The 13,999-nt window shown below is 46.1% G+C and overlaps 1 protein-coding gene across 1 annotated transcript in view; it reads left to right on the top strand.

The window, feature by feature from the left end:
- Positions 1-13,999, top strand: part of CEP76 (centrosomal protein 76) — a 275,662-nt gene that overhangs the window by 174,678 nt on the left and 86,985 nt on the right. The window contains exon 9 of the mRNA XM_085605853.1: positions 11,919-12,085. Within this exon, the coding sequence (XP_085461979.1) occupies positions 11,919-12,085 (167 nt within the window). The remainder of the gene's footprint in view (positions 1-11,918; positions 12,086-13,999) is intronic.

Genomic DNA, 13,999 nt, shown 5'->3' with positions numbered 1-13,999 from the left:
GCCCGCAACCTACACTGCCCTGGCATACATCAGCCACCCCTCTAGCTGGGTGCCCTATGCCAGTGGTGTGAACACAGGAGCATGAGCCCTGTGCACCTACAGTACCCAGGTCCATTCCTGGGCACTGTCAGTGCAGTGCTGCCATTTAAGAGTATATGGTGCTGGGAGCTCGTCAAACACGAACTCCACAGCACCATAATGGCAACACTGAAGACTAAGAAGTTTGGTATCAAACTTCTCTGCACATTAAACCCGCACTGATGCCAGTGTGGGATTTAATGTACAAAGCACTCCAGAGGGCATCTTAGAGATGCCCCCTGAAACCTAACCTACATTCCACATCTGGTCTGGGAGGCTGCCCAGACATGTTGCTGGACCCTGGGTGGAGAGCCCCCGCTCTCCTGGGCCTGCAACAATTCACATCCTGGGCGAGGTGCTAGGTCTCCTCCCCCAGGATGGGCAGGGGGAAGCTTCAAAGGCATGCCGCCTCTGTGAGCTTCTCCAGGCCACTTGCTGTACCCAGCAAACTGTCCCCCACCGGTTTTGACCCCCACTCTGGCAGGAAGACTGGCCGGAAACCCCAAATAAGGACAGGGGATGTGCCAGCCTGCCAGCCCCACCCCTCAGGTGAGGGAGGTGAGGTGAAGCACATCTCCAGGCGCTCGCCATCTTGAAGATGGGAAGCCATGCCCAATCAGGACTAGGCTACTGCCCCCCTCCCATAGGAGAGTGGCAGGATAGGGGGTTTACCCACCCCAGGGCAGGGACCCATTGGTCCCTGCCATTTACCTACCTGTAACGCCCCTAAATCTAGTATTTAGGGGCACCCTGAACCTTCCTTCTTTAGATTCCAGATTCCGAACAAGCAAAGAAGAACAAGAAGAAAGAAGACCTGCCGTGCAGCTGCTAAGAAGAGGAAGACACCAACTACTTTGGCCCCAGCCCTACCGGACTGTCGACCCTCGAACCTGCTCATGCTAAATCCCGGCACCTCTTGTGGCCAACAACCTCACAAACCCCGGAGGACCTGGCTGCCTTGTGACTCTGAGCATCTGGGACTCCCATGAGCAGTGGCTCCGCTCAAAGCAAGTTTCTAACCCCTGGCATCAGCCCGGAACCGCGAATCCTGCACACTCTGCACCTGCCAAGCCTGGCCTGTGCCGGAGTGAACAAAGACCCCGAGGACGTCCCCCCGGCGACTGTGACCCTGAATCCGGCACCCAAGGACCCACCTCGACGCGCCTGATGACGCCTGCAGCCTTAGAACCAGGGACCCCCCCCCAACGCGATCAACAGAGGGTAAGATTTCCTGACATCAAAAGGCACCCCTGCACCTGGCGCCCTGCGGCCCCCTGTGCCCGACTCCTGGGTACCTACCTATCCTCCAACTACCCAACTTACCTCTCGAAGTGGTGGTGGCACCTGAAGAATCTTCGTCCCCAAGCTTGCAGCCTTTGTTCTTCCTTGAGCTTCCCCATTGAAATCCATTGAGCGCCCGAAGGCTCAAAAGCACCCTGCACCCAGCCGCCCGAGTGGCCCTGGCAGTGCAACTTCTACTCCTACCTACTTCCCCATTTGCCCTGAGCAAGTGACCAGGAGCCCAGCTCCCACGGCCGCGTTGGCTGCTAGTCAGCAGCCACCAACCGAGGCCCCCCTGCCTCCCATAGGATAACATTGGGCTTAACTCACTCTGCACCCCGCTGCTCCTGTGCCGCTGAGGGTGTAACAACTGTACTTACCTGACCCTGGTAGACCCCTGAGTCTGTGCCCAGAACCTTAACTCTGCCAGTCGAGTACTTACCCAAAAGCCGATAACTCACTTTTCTTCCTTTGGGTAACATTGACTGGTTTTCTCTGAAATTTCTTCTAAGTGTGGAGTTTCTAAACTTTAAAATATTCACCTAAAATCAACCGAGTAACGAAAACAGAAATACTCACCTGCTATTAGGAGAGATACCAGTTTCGGATCTTGGTGTCCAGCACTGACCCTGCAAAGTACTCACAACCGTACTTACCTCTAACTCAATTTTCTCCCATAGGAAATCATTGACTGTTTTTCTGTGAAATTTCTTCTAAGTGTCGATTTTTGCAAACTACAAATATTCTTTAAAAATTGTACCAATTGTGAAAACGTAAATGCTTACCTGTGTTAGATAGATGTTCCAACTCTGAGCCTAGGAGCCCAGTACTGGATTACAAAAGTAACGAGAACATACTTTACCCGTAACTTGAATTTTCTTCCATAGGAAATCAAAATTTCTTCTAAGTGTCGATTTTGCAAACTTATAAATATCCCTCAAAAATCGCCTGGATAACTTAAATGCAGTTTTTCAACTGCTTACAGGTGGTACACTAGTGCTGGATCTAGGACCCAACACTGACCTAGAAAAAGTAACCCTAACCTCACTTACCTGCTAAGTAAAATTCCTTCCATAGGATAACATTGGTAATTTGAACAGAAAAAGTTTCTAAGTGTCAACTTTTAAAATAGCAAAATATTGCTTAAAAAGCTAAAACGAATTTACCCACTTGTTTCCAAGAACTGTCCCAGGACTGAATCTAGGATCCAGTCCTGGAGTTAGAAAAGTAATCCTGAAAGTAATCAATTGCTTATAACTTAAAATTTTCTTTGAGCTCAATGTACTATTGTGTTTGAAATTGTGTTGCCTATTGCAACAATCTGTAATTATTACCTACCAAAGTCAATTGCATATTGCAAAAGTATTTAACTAAAGCATCTCATTCTGAGAAAGTATATTTTGATACCTATTGTTGGTTCTAAAATAAAACAACCATATATTTTTTTATATAAACCATTGGCCTAGAGTTCAGTTATTGAGTGTGTGAGACCATTTGCTGACTGAGTGTGTACAACAAATGCTTTACACTGTCCTCTGATACTGCCTTACTGCTCGACCAAGCTACCACTTTAGAGAGTAAGGTTATATCTAACTTTAGCCTCTGCCAAACCTCTGGGGACTGTGGACTCTGTACACACGGTACCTATTTGGGAACAGTGTATACAGAGCCACTTTCTCACACTCTTTGACTCAGACAGTTAATGATGGGTACGAAGCAGCCAAATATGATTAGTGCTAGCCTAAATTCTACTGATTGCCTGGAACGGGTGGATGTGCTTTTTGACATGCCAGGACGCTTTCCACAGCAATTTCTGGAGATAAATCTCTGATGGATTTGGGTTTTGATGCCTCACAACTTTGTGGTTAAAAATCGGATTCTGCCTTTGAGCATTAAAAAAAACTAGAGCCAATGTGTGCTCCCCGGGTTTTTGACCCCTGATAAGCTGCTCCCACAATAGTTCAAAAAGTTCAGCGGCTAATCCAGAAACCTGGTGTATAGGCAAAGACAGTCTCCCCAATCAAAACATAAGTCACCCCAATACTTTCAAACCTGTGGACGTGAGTCTGGCAGCAGCGTGCACGTCAGCAGGGACATCAGTCTTCTCAGTCCCCTTCCCAACAGTGGCAAGAGCCACATATCTGGTTTCGTTTGACCTTAGTGGTGCATACCTATCCTTTGGGGGAAAGGATTCAGCACTTCTCCAAGGGTTGTGATCCATCACCTCCTACAGATTGTTCAGTGTGGCTACGCACTACTCTTTCTTTTTGCCCCGCCAACTCTCTCCCCACATCAGAGTGAAGTTTGGAGGAGCACCTACCTGTCTGTTCTTTTACAAGAGGTGCATGTGTTATCCTCAAAATGTATTATCAAAAGGGTTCCGGACTCTGAAAGAGGAGAGGGCTGTTACACTTCCTGTTTTCTTGTGCCAAAAAAGGACAGGAGTTTTTGGCCTCACCTCTGAATGCCTTCCTATGTAAGGACAAATTCACAATGCTCATTCTAGCTCAGATCCTGTCTTCTCTGGACTCTAAGCACTGGGTGGTGTCTTTGAACCTGTAGGATGCGTATTTTCATATACCTGCCCTGCAGTTCCACAGACCTGCAGTTGAGCTAGGATTTGTTTTTCATTTTGCAATGCTTCTCTTCAGCCTCATCAGCACCCCATGGGTGTTCATAAAAGTGATGGCGGTGGTTGCCGCCCACCTTCTTAGATCAGGGAAATATCCGCTTTTCCCTACCTCTGCGACTGATCTTTGAAGCCAGAACCAGTCGCAGACCACCTCCAGACGATAGCAAACCTCCTGATATAATTCAACAAGCCGAAGCAGCAGCTGACTCCTTTATAGAGGTTCCCATTGATTGTAGCTATTCTGGATACAGTGCAGTGCAGGGCCTTCACTCCGCTGCAACGAGTACAGAGCATTTAGACTATGTTCCCGATGTTTTAGCCTCGGTGAGTGCAGCTCTGAGGCTTCTTGGTTTTTAGCCTCTTGGATCCTCCTTGTCAATTACGCCAGCTGGCACATGCAGGCTTTGCAATGGAATCTGCAGTGCCAGTGGGCCAGAGTCAAGGAAATCTGTTGGATGTCATTCGGATCTTTGAGTATAGGGCTTACGATCTGCAGGGTCGACTGCTTGAATTGTTCAAATTGGTCTAGCATCTGTCCCCTTTCCCTCCCCCAGCCAGAGCTGATGGTGGTGACAAACACATCCCTGCTAGGCTTGTAAGATCATCGTGGGAGGGGAAAGTCAGGACTATAGTCTCTGACAGGAAACCAGCTCCATATTAATCTGTTGGAGTTTCTTTTTCATATGTTTTATTGAACAAATAAGGCAGAAATACAGAGCGTATTGGTACATACGTATTGCAAACACCATACACAATACATAACCACGTATTCCCATAGGCTGCTATGGAGGAAAAATAAAACTGAAAAAGAAAAAGGGGGAATAGAGGGGGAAAGAAAAAGGCAAGAACACCAACCTAGGAGGAAAACCAGTACAGCATTTAAAACACATGTAGTTACAAGCAAGATATTATGTCAACCACAACATTTGTCAACAGAGTGGACATCAAAAGGGGAGTATCAAAATTGTCAGTAGAGTGTGTTAACGCCCCGAAGGGCCAGTCTTTGTGGCTGCAGGGTCCAACGTAACTTCCTGTTCCTTGAGACAGCACATGCAGTGTGGTTTAATATACCCCTAAAGCTCTAAATCTGTTGGAGTTGATAGTCATTCGTCTTGCCTTTTGAAGGTTTTCCTGCTATACATCAAGGGGAGGCTGGTGAAGGTTCTCACAGACCATACCACCGCTATTTGGTACAGCAACAAGCAAGGCAGAGTGGGGCCCTGGGTCTTGTGCCTGAAGGTGCTGTGCCTCATGGAATTGGTTTGAGCTTAAGGGCATTTTCCTTATCAATCCAGCAGGGTCCTTGAGTGCCAGAGCGGATAAGCTCAGCATGTGGCGTCTGTCAGATCATGAAAGGTGGTTTAGAGCATCTGCTGACTGTGAGGGAAACCTGGCTAGATCTTTTCCCCACTGATGAATGCACAGTGTAAAAAGTTTTGCGCATAGGAGCTTCTGCAAGAATGCTTGCTAATGGATGAATTACGTCTAGAATGAAACCCAGAATCCCTCTACACATTCCTGCCACTACCGCACCTGCCGCGAGTTCTGAATAAGATCAGGAATGACCTGGCCCAAGTCATCCTAGTAGCTGTGAATTGGGCCAGGAGAGTGTGGCACCCTTAATTACTAGGCCTGAGCATATGGTCTCCGATCAGGCTACCACTTTGGGTGGATCTTCTGTCGCAGCAGCAAGACAACGTCCTTTAACCTAATTTGTGCAGTCTACACCTCTGTGCGTTGAAATTGAGCAGCAGCAGTTGACTGCATTTGATATGCTGCCTGAAATGGTGTATGTCATCTACCACCAGGCACTCTTCAAAAAAATAAATACATTTAAGCAGACACCGGGACAAATTTGTGGCCTGGTGTGGCATCTGCAAGAGCGACACTTTACAAGCATAGCTGTGGGATTTATTTTCATTCTTTTTTGGGCCTGCAAGGCTTTACAGGGGGTACTATTAAAAGTTATTTGTTGGCCCAGTTAGCCTTTCTACATTTACCGGACCAACCGTCTTTGTTTAAATCCTCTGTCATGATGAGATTTATGAAAGGTTTGACATATGCACAGCTTCTCTTTATGTCTTCTGACTTTACCATACTGATTTATTCAGCTTGTAAAACTCCGGCACTCTTGGTGCGAAAAACCTATATCACTTTTGCTGTTTTGGTCATGCCCTGGAGACTGTCCCGTTACATGTATTATTTCCCGATCTGCCGTAAACATTAGTGTCGCGCACTACGTTTTCTATTGTTTAGGCTTGTTTTGTTAATTTCCTGGTATTGTTTCCAGCTCGTGCCCCGTTTCCAGTTTTTCATTCGCCTGTTGTTGCTTTTAGCCCCTCCCTCCCCTCCTCATGCTTTCTGTGGTTAAAATTCCCCACTCCCCTCTCTTTGTCCATGTTGAATACCTCCCTTGTCTCTCCTACTCTCCCTTATATAGGTGTGTGTTGTTTTTTTCTTTGTTTATTAAATGTTATTTTTTTATCTATAATTTCCTGCTAGTGTTCCCTGCTTGTGCTCCGTAGCTCAGAGCACAATTGAAGTCCCAGCAGAACAGGGTGACCACTGCCTCCAACTCACTAACAGGGGGCGTGGCGAGGCCATCACAGGAGGCGCCGTACCATGTACAAAATAGAACACACAGCAAGTCTACAGCCAAGTTTCAACAACTCGCCCTCTTGCACAGATAGGTAAAAATAATCCCAATATGGCTACACAGCAATCCCCCACCTTCCCCTATGGTTTACTCAGTTGCTAACGGCACATGCTCAAAACTATGCGCTCCTCCTCGGACACTCCCCTCCTACAGTTGGGCTTTCCTTTCTCTTTAGAACTCACCCCTGCCCTCCTTACTTCTGGGATATCATGAGTCTGGTTACAGCAGCAGAGTTTGAAGACACAATACAAAGATCTCCACCTACAGTACACAACTTCAGCTCAATCTCCAGACTTTCACTGCAACTCGTGCTCGTCCGATGCAGGAGTTAAAAAGATTGGCAGATTTCTTCCACGGTGTACACTCGGGCAGTAAACCTAATCTCTTATGGAGCTCCACACAGCAGTAGTAGTAATTAAAATACTGTAATTAGCCCTGCGCGTGCAACACTTGTGAGTCTCAAGCCCGGTAGCACCCTGCCGCCATGACAGCCCCCTGCTGCCTTCAGTACCTCGATGAACTAGACCCATTTGTCTGCATCAATTTCCCGGAGTCGCGGCAGCCAGTGGTGCACAACCTGTTGCTGAGCATCGCCCTGAGTGAGCAAATCCCAGGACTGCACCAGCTTCTAGACAATCCCCTAAAGGTATGTTGGGCAGTGAACGAAAGGGAACTGGTACTAAAGCTGTTGATAGGAGAGTGGTTGGGCACTGCCCCTTGCCCGAAACCCTACCTGAGTTGTTCGGGTAACTACGGTCCTCCTCTTCCAGTGCTCCTGGCCGAGCAACCTGCCTGCATGAAACTCTGACTCCTGCCTAGCTAAGCAACATATCAAATTGGTTTGACCAGCAAGCTCATGCTTTCTCTTCTCCTGCCTTTTGACCTGTGCTTCCTGCAATGCCAATGCCCCTTGCCTTAGTTCCATCACTGTAATTTTTTGTGATGTTGTCTGCCTATACCCATCTCCTTATGTTCTTCTCCCTCTCTTTCGGAGTTTTAGACCCTGCCATCCAGTGGGAACTGTTACTGGCCCCCAGCTGCAGACACTGTGCTGCATGGCTAAATACTTATAAGGTCCCAAAGGCCAGACCGATTGCATTGCAAATGCTTGTTACCTTAAGTTGTGATGCACTTCTACGCTGGGCAATCCATCATCCTCCCAGCGTTCTTTGCCCTCTAACCCCTCTAAAAAAGGTAGGCTTCATCAGCTGTTTCCCTAAAAGGCTGTTAGCTTTGATATTGATTGTACCAAGAAACACAGTTTGGACAATCCGCTTTTTGTGGTATTCTCAGGGGCGAAGAAAGGGAAGGCTGTGCAAAAGAGGACCCTGTTGAGGTTTTTACTCCTCTGCCTTAAGCTTTGGTATACATTGGTCAAAAAGAAGCTTGGAGCCTAATTTGTCAGGGCTAAGGCTGCTACTACTGTATTGGCATGTGGAGTTCCTGTCTTTATCATCTGCCAGGCTACACGTTGGCATCAGTGTATATGTTCATAAAGCACTTCAGCCCTGTCATTTAGGTCCAGCTGGAAGGGTATTTCCCTCACTCAGCCCTTCAAGGCTTGTTGGTCTTAGACCATCCCACTGACCAACCATTGGAGAGGTACTGTTGGGTGTCTGTTCTACAGGGAGGAATCTGTGGTTAGAAGTATCAACAAGTTACTCACCTTTTGTAATACTCTTTCTGGTGGATACTCTATATCTAACCGCAGATTCCTCACTGCCCTTGCACCTTCTTCTGTGGATCATCACACTATTGCCGGCCATTGTTTATGCTCTGTGCCTGGTGGTGTGGGGCTTATATATGGCTCTGCTCTGCCACTTTTGCTGCGGTACAGAGCCAGGTGGAGTCATATTGTGCCCTAGTGGCATGCTGGAACATTGCTGGAGCAGGGTCTCGAGATCCAGTCTAGTGCCTGGTGAATATCCTAAGGTTACAAATTTGCGGTTAGAGTATCAACCAAAAAGAGCATTGCCAAAGGTAAGTAACTTGTTTGTCAGTCTCCAGTATAGGAGGTGAGAAAAAGATTAATAAAATGCTGTCTAGCAAGCATCTAACAGTGCTTTTAGCACTAACAGTTGTGAGAGATAAGAGCTTGCTAAAGGGGTTCCATTAACATCCCTTGGAAAGACAGGAGAGCAAGACTGCGAGTGTCATAATATTATAGAAAAATTAATAAATACGCAGATTAAATAGACCAAGAAGCAAGAGCTAAAAAGAGGAGTTGAGAGAGTGTCTAGACCCCTATGTTTAAAAAGATGTGGGTGAGGATTATGTCTGGATGAAAGCAGAAGAGGAAGACTGGAAAAGATAAGTCTAGAGGCTTGGACTCCAGTCTAGTGGTCCGCCTCCAGCAAAACTACTCTTACAATCTTGCTCAGTTAAACCAAAGAGATTCTATCAACTGGAGGACCCCTGCTAAATGTCATCTTAATAACAATAGGCCTTTAACATATGTCATGCTCCCCTCAAAGACAAACAAGGAGGATCAGCTCTTTCAGCAGTGGAGGATCGCAGTCTGTGCTGAGACCGTGATCCACTTCTTGAGCTGCAAACTGTGTGCTGAGACTGCGGATCCAGTTTTTACAAACACTGAAAATTAAATAACATTGTCCATAGCCTTCAATGTTAGAGAAAAATGTGGAACTCATGTACAGTAATGTTTGAATTTAGATCTGTGGCTAGGAAGGGTCTAAACAGTTTGGGTTCTCTTTGTAATTCCTTGGTTTAGTGGTATGAACATTAATGTACTTTTATTTTTAGGTCTTGCCTACACAGCGCTTGTGCTGTGCTGCAAGATATGTTGTTTACAATTCAGTTGACTAACAATCCGCCCACAGCATACCATTAGTTGTTTTCATTGTCACTCATTTGCAATCTTTCTGCTGCTTAGCTCGCATAGGTTACCTTTCCTTTCATCTGTTGGCTCCCCCCTGGAACATAGACAAAGTACATGTGTTCTTTCTAGTCTTTGTTCTGCTTTACCTTTTTGCCACACACTGTTTTTTAAAAGATTTTAGAAGCATTTTGGTATTATTCGTGTACGTGCAATGTGCTTGTGCTTTCCATCTTATAACATGGGGCTATGTCTTATTATTTATGTTGCTTTCACCCTGTCCGACATCTTTATTGATCCTTACCCCAACAACTGCACTACTCTATGCCTCACTACATTACTTCACTGTACACCACTCCACTCTATGCCACTCTACTCCATGCCACTCTACTTTAACCAGCTACACTATACTCCACTGTGCACTACTCCACTCTAGGCCACTCTACTCTAGGCCACTGCACTTTACTCTATGCCTCTCCACACCACCCTACCCCATTCCACACAATGCCACCCTTCTCCACGCCACTCTACTCCCAACGACCCTACTCCATGCACTCTACTCCACTCCACTCTATGCCACTCCATTCAACTCTCCAACACTCTACTTTGTTACTCCACTCCACACAGTGCCACTCTATGCCACTCAACTCTACTGTGCACCACACTACTCTATGCTACTACGTGCTTCTCTCTAAGCCACTCCACTCTTCACAACTCCACACCACTCTACACCACTTCATTCTACTCTACACTACTCCGTTCCACATAATGGCGCTCTGCACCACTCCACTTAATGCCATTCTACTCCACTGCACTTCACTCCCCTCTACGCCACTCTACTCTATGCCTCATCACTCCACTCTAAACTACTCCCCTCTATTCTACGTGTCTCTACGCCATTCTACTCTACATCACTCCACTCCACACAGTGACACTCTACACTGCTCTACTTCACTCTGCTTCACTATACGCCACTCCAATCTTCGCTGCTTCCCTTGACTCCACACAACTTCATGCCATCTTATTATATGCCATTCCACCCTATTCTATGCCATTCCACTCTATTCAATGCTTCTCTACTCTTCGCCACTCCACGCCGATCTACTCTACGCCACAAAGTGCCATGCGACTATGCCACTCTACTGTATGCCACTCTACTTAGTCTATGCCACTTTACACTGCTCCTCTTTACACCACTCCATACCGCTCTACTCTACACCACTTTACTCTATGCCCTCTACTTGTCGCCACTCCACTCTGCCACTCCAGTCATTGCCACTCTAGTCTGCTCTGTGCCACTCCACGCCACTCTATGCTCCACTACTCTATGCCGCTCCACTGTACTCCAGTCATTGCTACTCTACTTATGCCACTCTAGTCTAATATATGCTGCTCTACTTTATGCAACTCTGTTCAATTTTACTCTACTCTGCGCCACTCCGCGCCATTCCACTCTGCGCCATTCTAGTCTACTTTATGCCACTCTAGGCTACTCTACGCCCCTCTGCTCTACGCCCCTCTACTCTATGCCACTCCACTCCACGCTTCTCAATGCAACTTCACGGCATTCTAGACCACTCAGTGCCACTGTTCTCCACTCTCCTCTATGCCTCTCTACTTTATGCCACTCCACTAACAGCAGCCTAGCCAATAGCTCTCACATAGGTGAGACCTTTTAGGTTTGCCAATACCGATTTATAAAATAGGGTATTAATTGAGTGTTCCAAGAGTCTAGTTCACATCACCTCCTTAAGGAAACCTTGGACTACTCTTCTGTACTATCCTGAGCAAGTCAAGTGGCGGAGAGCTGTAGTTGGAAGACCAGTTTGGGGTCCAATTGTATCGTGTGTCAGGGCACCAGTGGTGAATGAATGATATTGTTATAATCTAAGTCTTGTAGCTTCGGACTGCACTTAGATTTTGGTTGGATGCAAAGCCTCACATGTGACTTCCCCAAGGAGACAATCCCTCCATACTGCATGGTGATCACTGGAATGAAGAACAAATGGTGTTTCTTAAGTTTTACCAGTCAAGTTGCACCCAGAAACTGGGTAGTGGATCAAATACATTGACAATCCATTTGTAATTGATCACACCTTTAAACTAGTACTTCTCCAGTGTTTTTGAAGATTAAGCTGGATAACTGTACGCTGGTGAATTCACTAACCCACACAATCTATGCTTGTTGAATCTTGATTTCAGTGCTGCTTTTCTCCAGCATTTCCTGAAGGAACTACAATAGAGATTGACATTGGTCCCATGCTTTGTTTGAGAACATCATGGAGCCGTGCTGTTTTATTTGACCTGGAGTTTTTTTTTTTTTACTTTTCAGACTCTGATATTTAGATTTGGCATAATATACAGTATCCCTAAGTCGACATATACATTTTGTAATGTGTTCTGAATGATTGTCTGATCTGCTGCTTCTTTTTCAGGGTGACTGTGAAGACCATTCTAACCTTTTGTGCAGCCTTCTCATTGGTTTTGGCTTAGATGCTTTTGTGTGTGTGGGAACAAAGGCGAAAGGAGTTCCGCACACCTGGGTGATGACTTGCGGCACTGATGGGACCATCACTTTTTGGGAGAGTTTAACGGGACACAGGTCAGTAAAATTGATTATGTAGCATACTGTATAAAATGCTTTTAAAGAGGTAGGCCCACACCTTCCCCAATGTCATCTCCCTGCCTATCTGAGATTCTCAGATGCTCTTTAGGAGTAAATGAATTACTGCCTATTACAGTTTAGTGGTAATGCAGCTTTTTTAATGGATGTTTCTATCCGCAGATTCCACACCTTTAAAATATTCCCAGGAGCCAGACTAGATCCAGATAATTTTTCAGCAGCTCCAGTGCCTTTAAGCATTGTCTCCATGATGAACTTCACACAGGCCTAGAAATGACAGAGCGAAGCTGCATATAAGCCTCACCTCTGAGCACTGACATCAGTTCCTTTCATTTCGCACCCGTCAACGTGGATCTGGATCTCCTCTCCCGACTTATTTGGATGACTCCTTAATTTGGAACACCTTGTACCAGTAAACATGTCTACTCTGAAAGCAACACGATTCGAAGTGTGCAGGAAGCAGATGTCTACATAGACCCGTACAATGTGTCCATATGGTGCTTGGGCTTCGGTCATGACTTCAAGTTGTGCAGTTAGTGGGCTCTTACGCACCCAAGGCAACCTGGGTGTGGGAGGCAAAGCTTTACATCACTGAGCATAAGTGAAGGTTGCGTTTGAACAGATGTCCCGTTTCCTGCTCCAGGTTATTGGGACGGTCTTGGTCACAAAGTCGGTTGGTCCTGTGAAAAGTTATGTTCCTGCTTGGGGTCTTTCAGTACGTCAAAGTTGAAAGCATGCCATAAGCTCAAGGTACCATACTCGACTCCTCCCTATTCTGAAACTCAAAGTCTGGCGAGCAGTTGCAAGGGTGTCACTTGAAGTGTCTAGTGTTTTCTGACTCAGAACCAGTCCTCCATTTGGTCCCTGCCCTGGTGATGACAAGTAGTTAAACAATGCACTCCCACCTCATTGCACTGATGAAGGACTGTACTTAGTCTTGTAAAGTGCAAGTGGGATAGATACTTCGTGAGATGCTGAGCTCGCCACCTCATCCACCAACTGAAGAAGTTGCCTCTTTTGATGCAGTGGTGTGAAGAGCAGTACAAGTGCTAGATTTACAGTTGCATTCCTGGAAGCTAAAACCGGTTGACAGATGTCTTTGCTTGGTGTAGCTTCATTTAAGCCACTAGCATTTAAGGAAGACCTTATGTAACCTCTCATGGCCATTTGGTTTGAAATCACACAGACCATTCCTTGGTGACCCTGAAAGCCTTTGTGCAGCCATCCACAAATAAAGTCAATCCAAATGCTTTTCCAACAAAGCCCCAGGGTTGAGAGATTGAAAACATATTGCTCCCTTTGCTGAGCAAATGTTTTCCTCTGCTAGTCTATCCTCAAGTTCTCTGTATGTGTGCCTTCTGGACAGAGACACTCATGCCTTGTAGGACCTGTTCAGTGAGATCTTGCCTACCGTTCTGGAGGACTTTATGAACTCACAGGCCGAAGCAATCCAAGATGGACAGGACACATCAAAATATGTGTGTACGGCTGTACACTACCAACCCTAAACGCCCTGCTATTAGTACCAGTGTTGTACTTAGACAACATGCTGGAATGCATTCAAGTGGGGTTTTAGGGTATGTCCAAGCGTCCCTTATGGACATTCTCTTCAATTTATTCAGGCTGTTTCAGGACTAATTCAGGACAAACTATTTTTCGATCCTACTCACTCTTTCTGGCGAGGAGGAAGACGAACTGACACTTGACCTCTGCCTCTGAAAGCAAAGTACATGTGACAAGATAGCAAGATTGAAAGGCATCTTTATTGCTCACAAAGTAAATGAGCTATAAAAATGCTTTCAAATCTTAACTTGTCACATTTGCTCAGCTTTCAGTGTCAGAGGTAAAGTGCATTTCAGTTAGGTCGAGGAGATTTTGTAGGTTACTAGACCT

The sequence above is a fragment of the Triturus cristatus genome, chromosome 5_1 (assembly GCF_964204655.1).
Source record: "Triturus cristatus chromosome 5_1, aTriCri1.1, whole genome shotgun sequence".
Taxonomy (NCBI): Eukaryota; Metazoa; Chordata; class Amphibia; order Caudata; family Salamandridae; genus Triturus; species Triturus cristatus.
This window is presented reverse-complemented; position numbering and strand designations above follow the sequence as displayed.